A 25118-nucleotide genomic window follows, 5' to 3' on the forward strand; every position below is an offset into this window, starting at 1 on the left:
TCGGAGAGCTTTGGCACGAGGCGGTGCGAACGCGCCAGCTGTGGACGATGACGACGACGCTCGAACGCAATCATACGGTTCTCATATATGCATGTTGTGCAAGCGTGGCTGTTTCGCCTAGTCAATAAAGAAAAAGAAGGTGGCCATATAGCCTATTGGTTACGACACTCGTCTTGGGACCGTGGGTACACTGTAAAAAAATTTCTTCAGTTTACGGTGAAAGTTGAAGGTAAAACGTTGCCGGACACTTTTCCGTAAATGAAAAACAGCGTTTCCGTCAAACGGATGGTCTGTAAAATTTTTTCCGTTGAATGGAAAACGGAGAGTTCCGTCAAATGGAAAACGGTGATTTCCGTCGAATGGAAAACGGAGAGTTCCGTCGAATGGAAAACGGTGATTTCCGTCGAATGGAAAATGGTTATTTCCGTAGTTGTGATCACGGAATTGTCTGTATTTTCCAAATACAAAACGGTGAGCTCCGTAGAACGGAAATTCTGTAAATTGAGCACCGTACTTTCCTAATTAAAAACGGACAGACCGTAGTGAGGAAAGGTATGCACATAAAACACACAAAAAGAACAGAAAGGAAGACAGAAACACCTTTTTTTTTGTTCTTGTGTCCATGTCTTCTATGCTTGCGTGCCTGTACCATGAATCCGTATGAACTTGTTCAGCTTTATCGTGCTTCGTATCAACAGGTGCAAAATTTGTTTTGTAAATGATGATGCGGGTGTATATCTCCAGCAAATGAGAAAATTGTTTGTTTCATTGAAATAAGTTATACCAAGTTGTACATTACAACATGGCTAACTCACATCAGATATAGCTTGAAATGGGGCAGAAATCAATGCACATAAGTGGACATACACCACACTGAAAATGCTGTGTGTGCACGTTTCCTCCTTGTGTAACTGTCTTCTACACCGCTTCATCTTCGTGTCAGTGTTGCCATGTTGCATTTGAGTTCTGTACATGACGTGTACAAAGCATACATACAAATTCGTGCCCAAAAAGCAACAAGCCACCTGAATCTGAACGAAACTGCGTGTTTATTGTGCTTTACTGAAAAAAACTTGCAAGATAAGACACTAGAAATGGGCTGACGAGAAGGATTGGTTGAGAATCGAAATGACTGGTTGCTTGCAGATGCCTCCTGCCTTTGCCTGAAAAGGAAAAAAAAACAATAAATTAAGACTCTTTATTAGTAGTAAAATCTCGTTACAAGCGACATTCGGTTATGAGAGACATTTCAAAATGGTTTGGTTGGTTTTCCTATGTTCGCCATGTTAACAACATTGCATACAAGAGACATGGTTACAAGAGACACTCGGTTACTAAGGACAACTTTTTTTATGTCCCTAGAGCAAATTCTTCACTATTTATAAGAGACACAACCCAGACACGCTCACGTAATGCGGCTAACGTCGTACTAACCGGTATGCGCTGCAATTTTCACTCCCTTGGCTCTATTTTGTTTCGTTCCGCAGCCGGCTGTCATTCCTCACATGGTTGAGACTACCAATTTCACTGAATTTTCTGCCATTATGCTTCTATAATCGTCGCGCTCAAACACCGACTTTGTGACAGAGTACCATTGAGTTGGATTTCTGTCACAGCGTATACGGTGCTGGTCGCTTTGTATGCCGGTAATCAAACTCCGGAGCCATAGACATGTTTCCATGAGACAGCTCTGTTCGCATCAAAGATGAGTTTAAACACACTTTGGTGCTCATGTATAATAAAGTGGTCTAGTCCGACTCCTCAGTGTTTTTAGAATTTTGGTTACAAGAGACCTTGGTAACAAGAGACACGTTTCCCGAGTCCCTTGGGTGCCTCTTGTAACAAGGTTTACTGTACCACCATCATCACCGTTTTTAGTCAGATACATCAACAATAAATGATTTCCAAGTCACAAATGTAACCACCAGTGCTCTAAAAAAATGTCATACTCTGCCTTGTTGGTATATGTTCTTAGCCTTATAACATGAAAAACTTCAGACGAAATCTACCCAAGTTATTTGATGGATCACTTGGAACAGGCAAAACTCTCATGTGCACATTGACAGTCAGAGATTACATTTTCTGCATGTAGGTAGAGCTACCACGACCCCCACCATACTGCGGACCATGGCTTTCAACTTTCACTGCTCTAATAGAAAACCTTGCAGATTCCACTGTTTTCCCAAAACAATGAAGCACTCTTAAAACGAGCTCAAACCACTCATGTTGTACAATTCCGATGCAAAACAACCAAGCCAGAGGTACTGTCCAGATGACCAGCTTATAAATTGGCAACAATATGAAGAAAGCATGCCTTGCAATACAACATGTGTGCCTTTCAGCCTCTTTCAGATTTGGTTGGTTTTTGTCATGAAAGTATCAATGTGCAATATACTTTTTACTTAAGCAATGACAATTGAAAGTTATGGTCGGCAGTGCGTCAACATACTATCTCCACCCCCTTAAAAAGTTATAATTATAGACACACCACCCAAGGTCAATCCACATAAGTCGCTGTGTTCCCCCCAAAATTTGCCGTTTTGTCAATCTGTGCTTTTCGAAGTAGCCTGTAGCACTTTCGCGACGTAAATGAACCTGCAACAAGTACACATGGACCCCATATGTGGCAGCTACAGGCAGTACCGTTTATTCTGTCCATTCCTTGACTGGCAACCCCAGAACCAAACAAATAATGCAACATGTCGTTCCAGACAGCATTACTTGGGTGACGTGCTTAATTTGGGAATTCCGCCTCTCCTAAAGAAATTTTAAAGTAAAGCTCAAACTAAAGCAATGTCCAAATATGAGCGCTTCTCGTGGATTTTGAGAGTCAACGAGGACAGAGCTATTTGCCCAAATGTCTGCGACTTCAATGGCAACAGGATGGCCAAATTCCGTGCTGTTAATAGATGCAGAGAAAAACACACTGAACTTAAAACATGTGCAATGATGTGTTTTCAAAGTTTTACTTTATATCGTAGCAGGGATACTCCGTGGTAATTAGTTGGAATTCATGCTATTTGCCTGCAGTCTGTGCCAAAATATTCTTACAGCCATAGCCACAACACTTTTTCTTTGGGATTAATCAAAATACGGATTTGGCAGAATCCAGAAAAAAATGCTTCCAACTGAACAGGTGCTTCTATATTTTATTTTCAAAGACAATTCTTTTTCTTGCGAAACTAACAATGAGGGTAGCTATAGGGGCTTGTTTGTATGGCATCTTTTATTTTATTGCAGCGCAAGGCTGAACAACAGGTACAACAGAAAGGCACATTTGACATGCACACAGTGTTAACTTACCACATCAGATTTATTTCCTGTTCTCGTCACTATATATACCCTCAAAACGTCATACAACACGTGTGAAGGCACGGTAAACATGAACTAAAGAAAACCAGGAACCACACGCATGCAGTTTTTTTAGCCACACAGATTGACACATGTACACGTTTAACGCGAACAAAGATAATCAAGCTCTTTCGAGGATAATGAAATTGAAGGCTTACTGATGCATGCGTCACCAAATGTTGATATGTTTCTAGTGTCTATAGTTCAGCGCATTATCTTGCACCTGCTTCTATTCATGATGACTGCTTTTTTGAATCTAGGTTTGCACTTATCTTTGGCAATGAAGGGCAAGAAAACCGTCAGCAGCCAGGGTATTTAATTTGTTATTGTGTTCTCATAGCCTGTCATTTATACATCTAACAGTTTGGCCAATGTAGGACCCTCCACACCCAAGAGGAATGCGGTATACAACACACGCGATATAATCAATGAATTTGCTTTTATGTTCCTTCTCGCATGCAGTATCCAAAATTCTTTCTGGCCTTGACTTCCCACACAGGCTCATTAATTTAGTAGGCGTCGAAAAAACAACATTGATGTCACTCCTTCCAGCAATCTTTAATCTGTGGGAGAAACTATGTATGTAGGGCATGGCAGCAATCTTTTTCTTTATATCGGTACTTGTGCTATATACCTGCTCAGAACCTTTTTGCTGTGCTTTTTAAGCAGTCCTGCTGCGACTGACATGAGCACGTGGCTCGGGTAAACAAAGCCGCTTAAACGTGAGACTTGCCGTTCGAAGCAATCGTGCATTAGGTGCAGGATAGCCATGTGACGGGAAGTTTGGATTCCTTCACATTAATTTTGTGCTCACCGATAACAAAACCTGCTGGGGTTAAGAACCTAGGGCAAGTAAGCCACTTTTACCATTTCATTCCGTGCATACAAAACTTGAAGAGGGGGAATCATGAAGGTGTGTTTCAGTGAAGCGCTTAAGAAGCCATGCCGGCACCTAATGCACAATAGCTTCAGATGGCAAGTCTCACGTTTAAGCGGCGCTGGTTACCCGAGCCAAGTGAAAAAAGGTTCCGAGCAAGTGAATGGTACAAACACCGACATAAAGAAAAGAAAGGTTGCTGTCATCCCCTACATACATAGTTTCTCCCACAGAATAAAGATTTCTGGAAGGTCTGATATCAACATAGTTTTTTCAGCTCCTAATAAATTGGAGAGCCTGTGTAGGAAGACAAAGCCAGAAAGAATTGCGAATACTGCATGCGAAAATGAACATAAAAACATATTCATTGATTGCATCACGTGTGTTTTATATGACATTCCTTTGAGTGTGGACGGTCCTACATTGGTCAAACTGGTAGATGTATAAATGACAGGCTCCGAGAACACAATAACAAAGTAAATACCTGGCTGCTGATGGTTTTCTTGCCCTTCATTGCCAAAGATGCAAGCACAAACTTAGATAAAAAAAAACAGTTATCATGAGTAGAAGCAGGTGGAAGATGATGCGATCTTTGTTCGCGTTAAACGTCTACATGTCTGTCAATCTATGTGGCTAAAAAACTGCATGCGTGTGGTTCCCGTTTTTTTTTAGTTCATCTTTACCGAGCTTTTACACCTGTTGTATGACGTTTTCAGGGTATATATAGTGATAAGAACTGGAAACGAATCTGCTGTTGAACGTTAACGCTGGCTGTGCATCAAAGTTGCCTTTCTGTTGTCCTTGTCGTTCAGCTTGCGCTACAACAAAATAGAAGATATCATTGATTTCATTGTCGTCAGGCTCGGGCACAAAATAAAATTTGTTCGCCAAAATTAAGTGGTCACCGGCATGTCTAGTTGAATTTATCTGGACATGCTCTACGGTCGGTGGTGAAGATGTTGCCAGTTTAAAGGGCTGCAAGGAGGCACTAGTTATGTTTTCTAGGGCAAGAAGGCAACAGAGTATGTTACCTAAGGCAAGTAGTCACAGGAATCCTGGATCAGTAGAAGAAAATTTAGAAAATAATAATTGGTTGGAACATATATGTCACACACTTCTGAGTCACCAAGCGCTTGTCTTTGTCTCCCTTTCTTGTGCCTGTGTATTTTTATTGCGCTAAGTTACTTGTTCATTTATGCACTATGATGATGATCTTGTTTTGGAAAACTTCAAATGTGTACCTGACGTTTGACTCCCTTTTGCATGTAAGTAAACATTATGAACTTGTCGCTGTGAACAGTCATCTCCATTTGCTGTACACTTATGATATAGGGTTAACAGTATTTGAAGGTTTGTGCATTAAGGCAGGAGAGCAGCACTTGCTGGATGGCTCATCAATTAATTTGCAGAAAAATGCAGCAGTGTGCAACGATTGCATCACTAATGACCTTGCAAATCTTCTTAGTTATTCATTTGTAAACACCTGTTGTCAAACAGCCTGCTGACTAAAGGTCTGAACACGTTATACAGAATTATAGCAGGTACTACACGAAAGAAAACCTGTAATAGAACCTACCAAATACCGTATCAGTGTAGTGGCAGGTCAAATGGCTCCTCAATGCTTGTGTCCTTCCTGGGAGAAGGAAAGAAATGTTAAGCTTACACTGACAGCACCAAACCACACAAACGTAACTGCCACAGGACATGAGGAGTTGTAACTAGATACAGTCAACCTGCTTAACCATCTCATAGACATTCAACGACAGAATGTACCTTCATGGAGCCTATAATCTATGAAATTCATGCTGTAATACAAACATGCTAGCAGACAGAATCAAAATTGCATGCATGGAAATTCTCAGGAAAACTATATTTCCTAGCTACCACAGTCCACTCCTTGTGAAGTACAAGTGACGGTCTAAGCTACAATCAGAAGGTGGAAAATTCGGGATCCTTTCTAGTAAACAACTAACCATATCTCTACCTGTACTCAGCAATACAAAGGTGAATCACAAGTACTATACTGATAAAGAAAAGTTCAGAACTGCTGCTAAGTGAGTGCTATAAATAAATGATTTCGAATTTATCTTCATGTAAGACTAGGCGTGTTAACTTTCTTTACATTACATGAAAGACTGGTGAGAAAAATATTGCATTCAGTCAATATTGTGATTTGCAAAACAGTAGTAAGAGGTTAAGGTTGGAGACCCTCAGGTGGTATGTTGCGATGTTTCGAGAAATTGTTTCAAGGAGCCTCTTTCCTTAACCCTTTCACATGCCAATTAGTTGTGTTGATTGAAAACTTAGATTCACCGCATTTCTTACATCTTCATATTCATAAAATGCTTACAGAAGTACAATAGATTAGGAGTTTTCAGTTCTTTAGTGAGTTTGTCAAGTTTATGGAATGTGCACTCCATGCAAAAACTCAGTGCAAGTACATCAGATTTGCAAACATCAACTATTTCATGTCTACCAGGCTGGAATAGCACCTATCCAGCCATTCGAAAATTATGACTGGTGCAACACACTGTGAAAAACGATGAAAGAAGTGACATACATACAATTACATACACCAAGCAAAGTACCCAACCATCTACCTTCATACTTCCTTTACTAAAACAATTTGCCTGTGTAATTCTAACATGCAGCACTATTTCAATTAGAAGAGTTTGAAGATGTACGGGACACATTTTAAATATCCTTACTTTAATCAATGCCATTGCTATTAATGCACTATCATGGTGTATTGAATTGTGTGCATAGCGTCGGAAAGGATTAATCATATTCATGTAATCTTTACTGAAACTCAAGGCATAATACTCATATTTGTTTACAGTTTTGTGATGAGACAACACGACAGATGTGGGAGTTAAAAAAGCATCTTTATAAAATGCTGTAGAAAGCAAGTTGAAGCAAGTTTCTACAACCTCTCGCAATACCGAGCTATTTCCCATGAGTGTTCTAACAGTTCCTTGTAACATGATGCACTGTTTTCACAGACATAGCTTGAATCTTTGTATCTCAAGTTTTGGAAGCAACTTATGAATTGCTATAACAAGCAGATTTGAAGCCCCTACCCAGACTGCACAGCCACTTTAACACCACGTGTAATGAATTATGTCATCCATATGGCACAGTTTCCGATTATATTCCCAAGCATGAATCTTATCATTGCAAGTTATGTAAGAGTGTACCTATGCGATTACTTGGGGACAGCACGAAAAGACGGGAGAAGGCTAGACAACATGAATGCAGGCAAAGAATTTTGTTTACAGACAAACATATATATACTAGGCTTGTTGTCCTGCGTAGTTGCAGCTGCTGGATAGCGGGATAATGTAAACAACAACCTCACAGTTGAACTGCTGTTCTGCTTTTTGCTACACTTTGCGTCAAGGCTCGGTCCGAGTCACCCTTTTCGCACAATGTACCCAGATTGCTCGACGTGAAAAATAAAAGGAAAGTTCCAGCTTTCCCAACAGTCTCTTTGACACTATGACTGACCTTGTGAATATGATATAACAGTGGCCACCACACTTTAAGGAAATGTTAGACATGGGTTCAGAAGCTCTCCTCCACTTGGTGATGCCTCGATTTCTTGAGGACGCCTTTTGGTGTTCCTGTGATAAGCTTCACAGCGAAAGAGTGTGCCGATGCGGAAGGCAGAATACCCTCCTCCAAACATTGGGCATAGCTCCAGCATACATAACACTAACCAAAGAAAACCCTGCGGTCCAGAAATGGAAGATCACTGTCTAGTGGTAGTTTTTCCCCGTACGTGAACTCATCTAGCACTGCAGAGAAGACAGGAAGAAAATCACTCTACACATTTAGTAGCCTTACTTCACCTAATATAGAGGAGAAAGTTGCCAATGAAGCAAAATAACTTTACTACACTGGTGCCCACAATAGCTAGTGTTCTACGGTTACCTGACAGTGTTTTTGTCTGTGAGAAGTTGCCAAGCAAGGCTACTCAAGAAGTTCAGCCATTTTTTAATGTCTCCTCCACAGTGCCAGGTGAATTCATGCAAGTAAAACTGCTGGAAGGCAAGCTCCAATATCTGGCTTGAAGGTTTTCTGTGGTGAGCATCGTGCTGGATCTATGCCCCACACTCAAACGTGTCTTGGCCTTTCCTATTAGCGTGTTGTTGCTACAGGAACACAAGGGCACTACCACGAAGTGGAGGGGAGCTTCAAGACCCAAGTATGGTTGCTTTTAACAGTGTGTTCGCACTGCCTTTCGCCATGCGTTGCCAAGAAGCATTTAACGGAGCTGAACATAGGTGAAGTTTTCAGTTCTAGTACTTCAAGGAAGCCAAGGCCTATCACTGCTATACAATAGGTACACAAAGGAAGCTGTCAATTAAAGCAAATTGCTAGGGAGAGTTGGAACTACCTTTTTATTTTCAGGGCCAACAAACTGGTCAGGTACGAAAATGTCAACCGGACCAGGTCAAGACGAGAAGTTTGCATCAAGAAGTATATGCTGGAGATCATAGGAAGTGCAGTTGGTGCTGTTTACAACATCCTACTGCCCTGCAGCAGCAATTATGTAGGACAAACAGGACGACGACACAAGGACTATCTTAGAAAACACGCACAGACCCTCGACACAAGATGGGGAAGCAACGTAGCTATTGATGCTGCTTTGTGCAGTTGTATATCAAGTTTTGAGCAATGAAGAATCCTCATGGCACATGTTCAAAACATACAAAACTCGCAGAATAGCCCCCACATATGCTAGTGTGTATACACTTAATCTTCTAGACAAATTAAGGTATTTCAGATGAACTGCTAGAGCGTTCTGAACTGGGCTGGTTGGTGCATGTATAGGAACTGAATGGTGCCATAGACAGGATAAAGGGAATGTGTTGCTGTGCCCTACACCTTCACTTCATTCTGGCAGTAGTGCTGTTCATTCCCTTCAAAATATTCATATATTTTGGTCATCTGACCACGTGACACAGCTGTGTGCTGAAGCTATATTTTACCTTGTTATGATACCTTCCAATGTCACACGCAAATCCGTCGAGGCATCTTCACCTATTATAGTAAGCTGAGCAGTGGCTAACAGTGAGCTTAACTGTGGCTACACTTAGTTACCATGGAGCCCATGCAAGACAGTGTTAGAGGTCAGTATGCAGGTGTTTTTGCATACTCATAGAGGCAAACTAAACGAAGAATTTTTATTGGTGCATGTTTTATCTGTTGCCTCATATCCCGAAATCTGGTGCTATCACCGTTTTTTGAACACAACTCATGTGCAACCGAGACAAGTATGAAACAATCCCACTTTCAAGTCGACGTCCTCATGCTGAACCAATTGGTTGCCCCAGGAAGAACAAAACATCATTTATCTTTTGGATGCATCTGCAACAATTATTATACTTGTATAGGCATTGTCATTCAACCAACATTTGCAGTCAATGTCCATTAGGACTGCATATGCATGACTGATATACGATAGAATGGCACAGCTTACCAGAACAAATAGCACAATGCAAGACTGCTTTGCCACTGGTGTTGCAAGCAGGCCCCCATGACTGAGAAACTGAATGCAAGGCGGCACACAGACATCCTTCACTGGTGCAATAGCTGCAATTGAAATACTGATATCAGTTACTTTCTGACCGGTCATCCAAAGCAAAGCACAAACATTTTATATACAATTACACTATTGCATATAAGCTCGTCACTGAGTTACTGTTATTGCTGTGAGATAGCTCACAGTATTTTATAAAGTGCTAATGGCCTCGTTTAACTTTTTGCAAAAAAACAACTTTATGAAGCACTTTCTATTAGAAAAATGAGCTGACAAAAATTCTGCCCTGCATAACTTACAACACATGCACGCATTTTAGAATTATTGCAGTGATGCGTGTAAGCTGAAAATTAGTCTATGCAACTCGAGACAGTAAGTGTGAACCTCCCTTCAACATCAGTGTTGACATATAGTTTGGTTTGTTTTTACACTTGTTAGGAATATATATAACTTTGGAATGTCCGTAATGCACGTTTGGCCACCACTATTCTATGTCAAGGTTAAGTTCAAAATTACTTTTCGCATGCATTTGTTTTACAATTACGGCCGCATATGGGCAGAACTTAAGCGGCAATCCTCCCTCCCAGAGTACGTGATATGCTGACGTACTGCGTCAGAACGTTAATCGTCAGCCTGGTAGCTGTCAAAAAAAAAAACGAATACAGATTGCCAGGTAGAAAATAATCCGTTTCCTTTGCAATGACTCTTAACGAGTATCACGCGGACAACTTTCAATTGCGATCGTGCACGATTGCTCGGGCTCTACTACAAACGAAAGGGCACCGTGTGACACCCGTGTTCCCTACTACTGCAGGTGGCACAAGGTTATGGCAGTAAGCACGCTCCACCGTCATTTGATTGTAGTGAAGGGGCATGCACATCGAACATGCTCAATGAGGTCTTCATACATGAGCAATCTTCCAATCCCGGGCGTGAACACTGCGACTATGCACGCCCAGCCAAGGCACTGCGTCCGAAGCTTATAATAATGGCTAAAAATTTCACTGTGATGCAATGCGTCACCGAATATTGGTAACATAACGTTGCACCGCGTCAAGAGAGATACTAACGGGTACAACGCCTTCAATTAATTTTGGAACGCCGAGCACACAGCACAACACAGTACTAACTGGAATGCTAACGTCCGTAAACCAGCAGCCACATTAGACGACAAAGGAGCGACTAGAGGCGTCAACGCCACTAATATTGCCTACACGTCTCAGTTGTAGTGAGTATGCATTCAACACAACAAATGAAACACTTCTTTATCACAGACTCGCAATGTCGCTTTGTCAATCCTCATGGCCAAGGAATCTCGTTAAAGAGCGTGCTCACACAACACAATTGAGCCCATCACCGGCCATCGCGGAGCATTTCGCACGCGCGACGTGCACCAACAACGAAAAAAGGACACTTAAATCACTTACTTGTGTAACAATCCAGCGCCGATTCCTTCCTATTTAGTGTGAAATCACAAATGCGACAGGAACACCACCTCCACCGTCCGCCATGAGCGAGTACTCGTACAGTTGTTTGTGCTGGAGGAATCCAACCCAGCGTGTAGGCGCGACGAAGGGGTGGTAAGCAGCGCCACCGCTCAAACCCTACCTGCTTCTTTTTGTGTGTTTACTATGCTCGCACGCGAATAATGTTCAAACAGCGTTATCTATGGTGATATATGTAACTGGCAGTGAGAGTAGACAGTGTCTTTTCGTTATATTCTTTGCGTGTTCATTTTTCACTAGTAACATGTTCATTTGCCCTCCTCATTAAATTACGGACGGCTCTCCGTATTTCAAAAACGGAGCTCACGTCCGTCTTTTTTACGTAGAATCCCGCCGTTTTTCATAAACGGAGCTCACGTCCGTCTTTTTTACGTAGAATCCCGCCGTTTTTCATAAAACAGAATGGTCTACGTAAATTTTACGTAGGTTTTTGCTGTAAAATTACGGAAATTTTTTACAGTGTACCTAAATACGTAATTAATGCTTTCAGCGCGGTGCAAGCGCATTCTTGACTTGCTGATTCTTCAATGGCGATTTGGTAAAATGATGACTGGTAAGATAAGATAATTCGTCACGCGGCTGAAATATGGCACTGCGTCCATCCATGATTGCACGCATGTTCTCAACCGGGCGCCTAGCAGCAGCGCATTACGCGGCGCCATAGACGAACGAGAAGCTTTCTTTCTCCATTTACTCCATCCATGCGCTGCGCTCACGACTGGTCGTGGTTGCGAGAATAGGGTGCCTCGATGCCCAGCGCCGCCGTCCACTGGCATCGAGGCACCCTATGCGAGAAGTAAGAGTAGCGCCCTCTAAGAGTGACGTCACGGCCAGGACGGCGCTCGCTCGGCTACTGCGCCCTCGTTCCCTTCGTGCATGCTTGGGGTATTGGTACCTCGAGCTGTACTTATTGAAGGATATTTCGGCTTCTTTTTACTGTCATGCCTGAACGGCAGTTTCTTCGCAAAAACGGCGAGTCGTGAAAATTTGCGTCGTGGATATCGCAAGCTATGTAGCATTGAAGGGGTCTACTGGTTTTGCAATGTGTATATGCGCAGTGTCTGTCCATAACCTTTGCGTAAAAAGAATCTCTGCAATTTTAATACACCAAGTTCTGTATGATGCTCCGCAAAACACTTAACATTATCTCAGTGCTTAGGTATGAGAGACATTGCATATTACAAGAAAGAAACATCTTGGTATTGGTATTTGATGTCAATATTATAAATTCGTGTTAGAAGGAAACTGCACAGCGAATCTTCTATGATGATTCTTATTACTATGGTGAGTTGTTCCAGTCAAATATGGCTACTTTATTCATGCGTAAAAGGAAGAGCTAGGCGCGCAGTTCGCATGAAAACGTTTGCTAATACTTTCACCGTTCTCTGAAACAGGTACCCAGACAACGCATTGCTCATGGCTGTTAACACGACGGCGCGTCACTTATAGTATGTACATACTTCACGAATACCATAACAGCAATCACCTGAAAGAGCAATTTCGTGGTTAATATCGAGAGCCTATCAATTGCAAGCGAGAAAACGTTTCACAGTGACCCTCAGTTGCCTTTATCGACGTCATGGCACAGCCCTTACGCAACTAAGTCTACCGACTGTCGTTGTGGCGAGGCACGCATTATTCGCGAAACCCATCAGTTCACTACAACTTCGCATTGAAACCATGAAGCAGTTGTTTAGGCGCCAATCGCAATGCCTAAGGTATACTCGAGGCTATACAGCGCAGCTTAGGCTGCGCTGAAGAGGAAAATTCCAACGCCTTCTGCCTCACCATGTCTCGATCCTGTGTTGTTTAACTACACAAACTGAGAACTATTCGCTTCATGAGTGCATAAAAGAGAACCTCACATACCCGACTCATAGAGAAGACACCACAAGCCTAAAATGAATTCACTTGATTTTTGACCTCCACTGGGGAATAATAGTATCTTCCATAAGCCCCATGCTGCTAATGAATGAGACCGGCTTCTTTCTAGCTGTACCCATACTGTTCAAAAGGCATAGTTCACTAAAAAATTTGGGCCGAGCAGCCTGTGTCAGTTCGCCAAACAGATTCGTGATGTCTGTTCTTCAAGAAACAAGCAGCAGTAAATTGCACAAGTGAGTTGAGCGTGTAGCACGGAACAGTGAATAAATATTCACTATTTTGCGTCAATATCTTGTATTATGATTATATAGGTACACGGCATTTATTAGGAGGAGAAGACTGTGAGTAGCGCAGCGAACAATCTGTTTCGTGCCAGCCGCCCACCACGGAGCCCAACAATGGGACGGGGAAAGATTTTGTATATAAAGAATTGTCGCAGTTTCACCTGAAAGGCGAAGCATCAATTGCGAAAGCAAATGAGTAGAGAACTATACGGAGTAAGGATAGCAGTTTTATTAACTGTATAAACTTGGACATGCAGCAGCACCAGCAACGCGCAGAACTGTTGTCGACGCCGTCGGCGTTTTGCCCGCGTTCGCACTGAACGCGCGCGGCGTTTTTATATAAATACGTATTTGGTGGCGCAGCTAAACGTCGCCTCCCCTCTCTCTCTCCCTCCCGTCCCCCCGCAGCCTTTTGCGCGACGGAAAAAGTCGCGTTTGCTCCCTATATATGGAAAGGAGGAAAGAGACGCTGAATTCTGCAGCCCTTCAGGGAGCACGGCGCAGAACGCGCGTTTGCTCTTCGACGTGCGTTCGCTCCCTTTGAAGGCGCGCGTCCCTCGCGCTCTTTCACTCGCACATACAACGTCCGGAGCGCGGCGACGATTTCATCGCCGTTGACGTCATACGGAACCTCACGCCGACGGCGACGCTGGAGCAGAAATCCGTTTTGGAGTGTCCATATAATTGCTATCGCAATAAAATCCTGCCAGCCCCAGCAGCATAGGAGAGTCGCTGGAGTGTTCGGAGTGAGCGGATGTGCGTCGCTTGAGCTACGCCGAACATGTGCTCTCACTGACCGAATTACCTGGAGATCGTCACCGACACTGCGTCAGACCACCTAGGTGCAGAGCGAGCATAAAAAAATCAGTTGGAAAACTCAACGCTGTCAGGGCTGGATCTTTCTCGTGTTAGCTCCGACAGTTAATGGTGACCCGATAACGAACACGCAACCCCAACCATCCCGCATGGATCCCGCCGGCTCTTCCACACAGCCTACCGGTCCTGACGCCCAAGAAGACGCCAGACCTAGCAGTGCTGCGGTGGCTGCGATCCAACACGTCAACCTGCCACCATTTTGGCCAAGCAACCCCTGCACATGGTTAATGCAGGTCGAGGCGCACTTCCGTCTACGGCAAATCACCAGCCAACAGACCAGGTACTGGCATCTGGTGTCCTCCTTACCTCCGGGCGCAGCCGAAGACTTCGCAGATATTTTAGCTTCGCCGCACCCGAGTCATCCCTACGACACGTTGAAGGAAGCTATCATTTCCCGCAAGGCCGAGTCTGAACACAGCAGACTCCAACAGCTCATCACGTCCACAGAGCTCGGTGACCGTCGCCCATCCCAGCTCCTGCGACGCATGCACGAGCTCATTGGCGGGACCTCCGCCCCTCAAGAGGAGAAGCTGTTGCGAGAGTTGTTTCTCCAGCGCTTACCGCAGAGCATGGTCCCGGTCATCGTCGCTGCAGGGGATGTCCCAGTAGACACGCTCGTTGAAATGGCTGATCGTGTAGCAACTACTCGCGGGCACATAGCCTCAACGACGTGACCACGTCGTCACCGGCCACCGCTGCAGATACCGCGCTCGCGAGCATCGACAACCGTTTGGACGCCCTTGTCAGACGTCTCGATGACTTCGTACCTCCGCATCGACGATCGGCACAGGTTCCAGTTCCACAGTTGCTCCTCGACGTCTCCACGCTCTCCGGGACTTCAGACAACCGACGCGCCACGGGACGGCTCGGCCTCGACCATTTGCGGGTACCACCACAGATTTGGGGCCTCTGCTCGCAAGTGCACGCGCCCGTGCTCCTGGTCGGGAAATGCGACGACCGGCCACTGGCGGCGGCAAATGGTACTGGTCGAAAGTCATGCCGCCTTTTCTATGTTTCCGAAAAGATGACTGGCGCTTGCTTCCTCGTCGACACAGGAGCCCAGGTTAGCGTCATACCGGCCTCATGTGCAGATCGCCGTCGCAACGAACAGACCTGCCCACTCCAAGCGATCAACAACTCCGCCATTCCCACATACGGCCAACGCTCTCTTGCACATGACCTTGGACTATACGCCGTACGTTCCGCTGGCTTTTCATCCTCGCTGACGTCTCGCAAGCTGTTCTTGGAGCTGACTTCCTCAGTTTATTCAACCTTGCTTTGACATGCATGCTCATCGCCTCATCGATCTCAACGCGCGCCTATCCACCAACGGTATACTCTGCACTTCCTCGTCAACGAGCCTTCGAGCTCTCACACCCGCTTCGCCGTATGCAAAATTGCTCGCTGACTTCCCCAACATCACGAAGCCGTACACCAGAGAGTCAACGGTGAAGCATTCCGTCACTCACCACATTGTGACCACTGGACCTCCCGTTTTTACACGGCCTGGTCGACTATCTGGAGAACGCCTCACCATCGCCCGCCGTGAGTTTGAGCACATGCTTGAACTTAGCATTGTGCGGCCTTCCTCCAGCAACTGGGCATCGCCACTCCACATGGTGCCGAAGAAAGATCCTGGCGACTGGAGACCACGTGGGAATTACCGCGCTCTCAATGCCCACACCTTACCAGACCGCTACCCACTTCCTCCCATACAGGATTTCACATCAAATTTGGCTGGGTGCATGATCTTCTCTAAGATTGACTTAGTGAAGGCTTAGCATCAGATTCCTGTAGAACCCGCTGACATTCCAAAGACGGCCATCACCACCCCATTTGGTCTGTTCGAATATGTAAGGATGCCTTTCGGACTGCGCAACGCAGCACAGACTTTTCAGCGCACTATCAACGAGGTCACGCGAGGTCTCGATTTCGTATTTGCCTACCTTGATGACCTCCTGGTCGCAAGCTCATCGGCCCCTGAGCATGAAGACCACCTGTGCACCCTGTTTCATCGTCTGGATGATGACGGCCTTGTCATTAATCCCAATAAGTGCGTCTTTGGTATCACTACAATCGAGTTCTTAGGCCACCTTGTCACTCCACAGGGTATCCGACCACTCGCCAGAGAAGTGAAGGCTATCCTAGACTTTCCACCCCCGACATCAATGAAACGACTCCGAGAATTCCTGGGCCTACTAAACTTCCATCGCCGCTTTCTTCCTAAGTGTGCCACTTTCCTAAAGCCCTTGACCGACCTATTAGCCATAAAAATGACCCGGCTGCACCACTGGAATGGACCAACGATGCCGCATCTGCCTTCGCCACTGCCAAAAAGGCTCTGGCTGACGCCACCATGCTCATACATCCCGTTCCTGATGCCCCAATTTGTCTCATCACCGATGCATCGAGTGTGGCAGTTGGCGCTGTTCTCGAGCAGCACGCATCAGGTTGGCAGCCCCTTGGTTTTTTTCTCGCAAAAACTCAAACCACCGGAAGAAAAATACAGTACATATGCCCGAGAACTCCTTGCGGTGTACCTCGCCATCAAGCATTTCCGTCATTTACTGGAGGGCCGGGACTTTTACGTCGTTACAGACCACAAGCCCCTGACGTTTGCCTTCTATCGCAATCACGGCAATTACACTGCAAGGGAAATCCGTCAACTATGCTTTATCTCCGAGTTCACCGTGCATCTCAGACACGTCCACGGTCCGGGAAATGCCGCCGCTGATGCACTCACACGCATCGATGCCTTGTCGACCCAGCCACCACTAGACATGGAAGAGCTAGCAGCTGCCCAGAGGAACGATCCTGAGCTGCATAGTCTTCGCTCTTCATCCACGTGTCTATCTTTCACGGAGTGCCTGCTTCCATATTCTACATCATTAATAACGTGCGAAATGTCTACTGGTGCTCCTCGGCCCTTCGTGCCTACAGCTTTTCGTTGTGCAATTTTACATCAATTGCACAACATGAGCCATCCGGGTATTCGTGCGACCCAGAAGCTAGTCACATGTCGTTTCCTTTGGCCAAGCATCAATGCTGACGTCCAACGATGGGCGCGAACCTGCCTTCAGTGCCAGCGTGTTAAAATTCACCGTCACACGGTCACGGCTCCAACCCCTTTTCGGCCTCCCGATTCCCGGTTTTCCCAAGTCCATCTCGACATCGTCGGCCCTCTTCCACCATCACAAGGCGCCTGTTACCGACTAACATGTGTAGATCGCTTCACCAGATGGCCGGAAGCGTTTCCCATTTCCAACATTACAGCACCGACAGGGCCTAAGGCTTTCACAAACGGCTGGGTATCACGCTTTGGATGCCCTTCTGTCGTCACCACCGATCGCAGTCGTCAATTTTAATCGGCCCTTTTCGCCGCACTTGCCAATATCTTGGGCATTGGACACATCTACACGACTGCCTACCATCCTTCAGCCAAAGGCATGGTCGAACGGCTTCATCGAAAACTGAAAGCCGCCCTCACTGCTCACCAGCCAAGAGAACGTTGGCGTGATCACCTCCCCTTAGTACTTCTGGGCATCCGATCAGCATTGAAGACGGATCTCGGCTGCTCATCAGCCGAACTAGTCTATGATGTGTGCCTGCGTCTTCCAGGGGTATTATTTGAACCGTCGTCGCCCCCTTCCACTCATGATGCCTCCACGTACATTTGAGAGCTGCGCACCACGTTTCGCGACCTTGCTCCTGTAATTCCTGCCGACCGACACCCCCAGTCTGTCTTCGTCAGCCAGGATCTGCATGACTGCAGTCACGTCTTCGTTCGGCGTGACCAAATACGGCCACCACTCACACCGGCCTATGATGACCCATTTCGCGTACTCCATCTTACACCTAAGACGTTCACGCTGGACATCAACGGCCGTGAAGACGTCGTGGCTGCCGATTGACTAAAACCTGCATACATTGCCGCTCTCGTGTCCACGGAGCTTGCATCTCCAGTCTGGATGCCCACATCCAAGCACCTTCACTGGGAGACTCCAATGGCTCACGCTCTACGGGGGTAGCCCTGTAGCTCCTCGGCTTGTGGCACCCATCAAGAAAAAAGGCGTTGGCATTCGACCGCGGGGCAGGTGCAGAGCGAGAATAAAAAATCAGTTCGAAAACTCAACGGTGTCAGGGCTTGATCTTTCTCGTGTTAACTCCGACAAACTTACTGCCAACCTCCACGTGCTCACGCAGGCGGTGAGAGTGCACAGTGTGCGGATACTTGGTGCTACTAAATCTGCTTTGATCAACTTCGAGGGCCCCCTCCTCCCTCGCTATGTGCTGTATTACGGAGGGCGGGGGGAGGTAGCCTGCCACCCATACAAGACGACACGGCAAGCCTGCCAAGTCTGCTAACAACTGGGGCATCGATCAGACGTGTGTCCAACGCCGAACGCTCGAGTGTGTGGGCAGTGCGGTACCTTCGACCCCGTGGACGGTCACCCCTGTGGGGGAGGCCACCTGACGTGCGCCACAGAGTGCTCACAGAGACTAAAGACTCTGCGGCCACGGTCCACCCCACCCACCAAACCCCGTGGGCGCAAGCCCCAGCGCAACTCACCCAATCCCAAACGCAGGTGGTTCAGCAAGGAGGGGGAGACTTCGTGCAGCCTCTCTCACTAGCGGTCGCAGTCTTTCCCTCCTCTACCCCCTGCAGGACCTGGCCAGCAGCAACAGCTGCAGAACGAGGACCGGAAGACCAAGGGGCAACAGCAGCAGCCCACACGCCAACAGCCCCAGCAGGCCTCCCGCAAGTCTGCCGAGAAGCAAAATTCCACTTCTTCAGCCGGCACCGATACCAAGGTGAGCTGGCCAGCAGTAGGGGCGACACCCATCGCTCCGCCCAACACTCAGTCCACCGCGTACGAACACCTTCTCGCGGAAAATTTCAAGCTCAAACAGGAGCTGGCTGCCGTCAAGGCACTTCAGGCTAAGGACAGTGCTCAACTCCACGCCCTAATGGCGCGCATTCGATCCCCACCTGAATCCACCGAACGCCACTCACAAACCAACCGCAACAGACACGCAAACCTTAAGATGCATCCCTTGCTTCCCAACCGGACGGACTACGCAGTCACACGCGAAGAGATACGCGAAATGCTGTCTGCGCTCTCCGAACAACTCTCCCAACAATTCAGTATCGTCTTCACACACCCCCTCACACAGTTCGGAGCCCGCCTTGACTCCCTCGAGACAAGCCTCGACACCCAAATTGCCGAAAAAGGCGCAATATACGAAGGAAGAGGGCTACCCGCAGCTCCCGCACCACGGAAGACCAAGTCCCTCTCAGACTAAGCTTGGAATCGCTTGCCCCTGAACTCTACTCTACACCGGCGTTGACACACGCTGACCTCACCCTCACATCGGCCTCGCAAGCCAACACTCCGACAACCACGCCTCCCCACAACAGGAATTAACCATGGGCAACACAACCCCACCTATTGGCGAACCATTAGAAATCTGGCAATGGAACTGCCGCGGCTTCCGCAAGAAGCGGAGCCTCCTCGAACAATACATTACCACACACATTGCTCAACCAGATGTCATAGCGCTACAAGAACCTGGCACATCACCCATACTCCAAGGCCATGAGTCCTACGATAGCCCGACAGAAGGCAGAGCGGCCGTCCTGATTAACAAAGCGTTAACTGTAATTGGTCTTGACAACATCCCAGACACCAACATCGACCATCTGATAGTGGAGCTACTTCTCAGGCGCAAAAAGAAAGCCGAGAGGCGAAGCATCATAATCGTCAATGTATATACTCCCCCGAAACAAAAATCCAACGACTTCCAGGGTGCCTGCAAATTAGCCAAGGGGAAGGAACTCGTACTCCTCGGGAACATCGACGCTCTCGAAAAACGCTGGGGATACAATCATTCGGATGTCAAAAGCAAACAACTTGCAGGTGCCACCGAAAAATTCCAACTCGAACTGCTTACGGATCCAGCAAAGCCTACCCAGTTCGGCAACAGCGTATGCAGGGACACTTGCTCCGAACTCACCTTCGCCCGTGGTAGTGCAAACTATAATTGGGTCAACTTGCAGGAATCCTTGGTTAGCGACCACTGCATTCTCCGTACACTAATTACGGAGAGTGCGATGCGTTGCTCCATTGGACAAGCCCGCATCACAAACTGGGACGTCTTCCGTCGCGAGAGCGAGAATTCAATTGGCAACCTTACAAACCTCACTGACTAGTGCGAGCAAACTAAAGAAATTCGGGACCTGTTGCACCACCGTCATGAAGAGAACATCGCAACTCCCAGAAGTGGACGGCCATCTCCTGTACCTGTGGGAAGCCACAAGAAGCCTCATCCGCAGATAGAAGAACCGAAAACATAACCGACGTCTCAAGCTCAAGATCGCAGCTCTCACCATCCAGGCTGAGCAGTATGCTGAGCAACTGGCACGACTTAACTGGGCCCAGTTCAGCGGCCCGCACGTGGCACGTTCTACGAGCCTTGCTTGATCCTACTCGAACAAAAAATGAGACAAACAAATCAGTCCAGCGCCTCATACACGCCTTTGAAGGCAAGGACGACGAGCTGCTTGCTCAAGTACAGCGCGAATGCTATGGTGATTATCACCCGCCTCCCTATCGGGCGAGGTATCAAGCTTATGCAAACCACACCCTGGACCGACCGATAAAGTTGGACGAAGTTAATGCTGCCATTCGCAGCAGCACCCGCAACACAGCAGCAGGGGCGGATATAATCACGTACTCTCCTATCATGAATCTCAACTACACCGCCGTACAAGAACTCACGAACTTCCTAAACAACCATTGGCAATGTGGCATGCTCCCCCCCCCCGAATGGAAGCACGCAGAGGTGATAATGATACCGAAGCCGGGTAAGAAGCTCCAGATCGAGATCCTTCGACCAATATCACTCACTTCCTGCCTCGGAAAACTCTTCGAACGCGTCATCACTAGCCGCCTGCAAAACTATCTCGAGGACAATGACCTGCTCCCGCATTCAATGTACGGGTTCCGGCACATCTTTCAACCCAGGATGTACTGCTTCAACTAAAAGAAGAACTCATTGACACTGCCCCAAACCAAGGAGAAAATATCATTCTGGCCTTGGACATCAAGGGCGCCTTTGATAATGTGAGCCATCAAGCCATTCTCGACGTCCTCGCTGCTGCCCTTCACTGCGGACAGCGCACCTACAGTTATGTTCAGGCATTCCTGTCGGACCACACCGCCACGGTCGCTCTCGGGTCAATCTGCTCAAACATCACCAAGGTTCACAACAAGGGCACCCCTCAGGGCTCAGCAATCTCCCCGCTACTGTTCAACTTAGCCAATGTTGGTCTTGCGCACGAACTCCATCGCATTGATGGCATCCATCACGCAATGCACGCGGATGACATCACAATCTGGGCTACGCGGGTGTGCCTTGGAGAAAAAGATCATAACTTGCAGAAAGCAGCCACCTGCGTCGAACAATACGTACAGGCACGTGGCCTGGCCTGTGCAACCGAGAAGTCTGAACTCCTGAGAATCTGGCAACACAAGCCCCCCCATACGGCGCAGAAGGACCCAGGCTACAGCCTGCGCGTCGTTGTCGCCGGCCAACAAATCCCAGAGAAAACCACCATCCGTATATTGGGAATTTGGATCCAGTCAAACCTCCATGTGAATCACACCCTCAGTATCCTCCGCACTACCACATTGAAGGTTGCCCGAATGATATCCCGGGTCGCCACTCGTCGCCACGGTATGCGCGAAGAGGGCACCCTGAAACTCATACGCAGCCTCGTGGTTAGTAGGATGAAATAGACTTTGCCCTATCAACGACTTACCAAAGGCGAACAGGACCAAGTGGAAGCCATGCTCCGGAAGGCCTATAAGGCGGCACTCAAGCTACCCCTGGGCACTCCCACGAGCAAGCTCCTCGCATTGGGTCTGCACAACACCTATGCAGAACTTTGCGAAGCGCAACTCGCCACGCAGCTGCAGCAGACTTGCACAAACACCACCGGGCTGCGCACTACTACGACGTCTCAGCTATACCGGCCAGCTCCATGAAGCGGCTCGCCGCAAGCCCATTCAAGACCACTTTCGCACCACCTATAACGTCGCCCCAATCCCCCGTAATATGGTCCCCCGTCTACATCAGGGACGGCGGGAAGCCAGAGTGGAAGCCCTCGAACGAGAGTACGGGCACAAGAACACCACATACTATGTTGACGCTGCCAACTACGACCGCACGAACACCAAGGCAGTAAACACAGTTCTGGACAACACACTTCAAGAACTGACCAGCAACTCCATACGATGCCACAACAACACCGAAGCCGAAGATACAGCCAATGCGCTCGATCTTGCCCACGGCTACAGACATAGACGATTGCTCACTGTTCTGACGGACTCCGAAGCGGCTTGCCGTAACTATCTACAAGGCCGCATCAGCCAGCCTGCCCTCGGTATCATCCTAAGTGCGACATACACTGGCGAGCATCTCAGTACGCACATACACACCCTATACGGCATCGGATAATATGGACACCGGGTCACATGGGGCTGGAGGGAAACCAGGCGGCGGATACCGTAGTTCGAGGGTACACGAGCCGAGCACCCTCCAACTGCTCCCCTGAGGAACCCGTTCCCGTCCCGCGCTACTACTCGGCCATTCTAACCCACTATGGAGGACTTAGGAGAACCTATTCCCCACCACACCGAACAGTAAATAAAGAGAAATCGGTCAGTTGGAGACAAATCAAAACCGGCACGTATCCCAATTTGCATATCCTCAGTAAAATACCTCCTACGACATACCCTTCTCGCTGCCCATGGTGGTTCGATAAAGCAACCTTTAATCATAGCAAGTGGGCATGTCAGGCTATCACTGCCATACCCCCCCCCCCCCCATCCCCCCCATACAACTGCGGAGCGATGGAAAGAGCTGCTGGCCAGCGAGAGCCTGGACGATCAGCTAAGTCTGATTGACGGGGCCCGCAGAGCGGCGGCCGCAAGCGGAGGCCTCGACTCAGGGCCCCCCACCGTATACCAAGAGCCTCCGACCAGCCGGAGTCTCTTCGCAGCAATTTTAAGGCCAATAAATAAGGTTTTACCACCACCACCACCACCACCAGCAGTATACAGCCACTGTAACCCAGTAAATATACCCAAGGCTGGATATGTTACACACAGTTAACCCTTTACCGCATGTAAATTCGGAAATAAGAAGTGAAAAGACAGGAAAGAAGAGAAAGCTAGAGATAAAGAAACATATTGGAGAGGAGGCCATACCAAAAGGTTGTCGCAGTTTCACCTGAAAGGCGAAGCATCAATTGCGATAGCAAATTTGTAGAGAGCTATACGGACTAACGATAGTAGCTTTATCAGCTGTATAAACTTGGAGATGCAGCAGCACTGGAAATACGCCGAACTGTCACCATCGGCGCTTTGCCCGCGTTCGCACAGAATGCATGCGGCGTTGGTGACTGTTGCCGGAGCCTCTGATATAAATAGGTACTTGGTGCCGCAGCTAAACGTCGCCTCCCTTCCCTCCCCCTCCCCCCCACGGCCTTTCGCGCGTCGGATGAAGGCGCGTTTACTCTACATATATGGTGATTGTAAAGCAGTGTTGCCAGGTTTGGCTATATATAGCCAAATTCGGCTACGGGATAAAAATTTTGGTGTCGAATTGAACGAGTTGGCTACGTGGCTATTTTTGGGCTATTGAAAATCTGCGACTTGGCTTTCTTTGGGCTATAAGTGGCGGCCTAATCCACGCTCCAGAGGTGGCTCTGATCGGGTAGAAGCAAATCTCAAAGGCTATGTTTTAGCTGGCTGAGCCGCCCGTGTGGCTGTGCGTGTGTGCGTGCGCGAAATTACCCCCCCCCCCCCTACCTTTCCTACCCTCTCTTTGATGCACTTAAACTTACACCCTGCTTTACCGTTAGGCACCCGATTCCCGGGCATCGAGATGAACCTAGGTGTAGTGTGTTTTTCACAGTACACTGTACTAACATGGCTATGCTCAGGAAGGCAGAGCAATAACATTGAGTCGGGGTCGTCGGGCGATCGTGGCACTTATATGAAAGGGAAGCACGGGTGGATGACACGCTCCAGTGTGTTCATGGTCTTGTCTTCCGCATGAAGTATTACGCCGGGCACAGCGTTCGACCTACGCCACGTTTCTGGCGCGAAGCTTTACTGCGATTTTACTTTTTCTGCTAGATGAAGTTTTCTTCGTGCTTAGATTCGAGATTCATTTCGATAGGTTGGCCAAGTATGCGGCAAGTGGGCCAAGTATGCGAGAACGTATAAAAAAGAATGGGAGCAAGACCCCGCGCCAAAGGTGGGTTCTGGTGTTTTTACTTCTAGATGGTTTGCCTGTAACGTCATAGATGCAGTTACTCATTCTGCTAATATCGAAATATGTTTGCCACGATGACATCAGTGCACTACGTCACATGAACTTCACCCACCGTGTTGGCTTAGCTTGTGAGGTGTCGTGCGGCAAGCTCGAGGACGCGGGTTTGATTCCCGGCCACCGCGACCGCATTTCGATCGAGGTGAAATGCAGGAACACCCGTGTACCTATGTGTACGTTAAAGTACCCGAGATGGCCCAAACTATTCCGGAGTCCCCCACTGCGTAATTCCTTCCAATGATGTCGTGGTTTTGGCACGTAAAACCCCAGCAATTATTTGAGTTTTAGAATAGGGGCCTCAAACGTATTGGGGCCACAAAGAAATAGCGTCGAAACCACTGCGCACGCTCAAGACAGAAACTGTGTTTGGGTTTTGCGTCGGGCACGCTATTTAA

The 25118-nt window shown here is 47.5% G+C and overlaps 1 protein-coding gene and 1 long non-coding RNA gene across 2 annotated transcripts; one reads left to right on the forward strand and one right to left on the reverse strand.

Moving 5' to 3' along the window:
• Positions 1 to 314: 314 nt before the first annotated feature.
• Positions 315 to 11285, reverse strand: LOC125943708 (uncharacterized). The gene is made up of 4 exons (XR_007465850.1): positions 11201 to 11285; positions 9714 to 9826; positions 5805 to 5861; positions 315 to 1163 (listed from the first exon to the last, which is right to left on the reverse strand). It is a non-coding gene; the product is annotated as an uncharacterized LOC125943708 (long non-coding RNA).
• A 536-nt stretch (positions 11286 to 11821) lies between these two features.
• Positions 11822 to 22370, forward strand: LOC119443682 (uncharacterized). Its single transcript, XM_037708400.1, has 4 exons — positions 11822 to 11831; positions 18989 to 19134; positions 21348 to 22103; positions 22158 to 22370. The coding sequence occupies exons 1-4, from the start codon at positions 11822 to 11824 to the stop codon at positions 22368 to 22370; spliced, it is 1125 nt and encodes a 374-aa protein (XP_037564328.1).
• The last annotated feature ends 2748 nt before the right edge of the window (positions 22371 to 25118 follow it).

The sequence above is a fragment of the Dermacentor silvarum genome, chromosome 3 (assembly GCF_013339745.2).
Source record: "Dermacentor silvarum isolate Dsil-2018 chromosome 3, BIME_Dsil_1.4, whole genome shotgun sequence".
NCBI classification, from domain to species: domain Eukaryota; kingdom Metazoa; phylum Arthropoda; class Arachnida; order Ixodida; family Ixodidae; genus Dermacentor; species Dermacentor silvarum.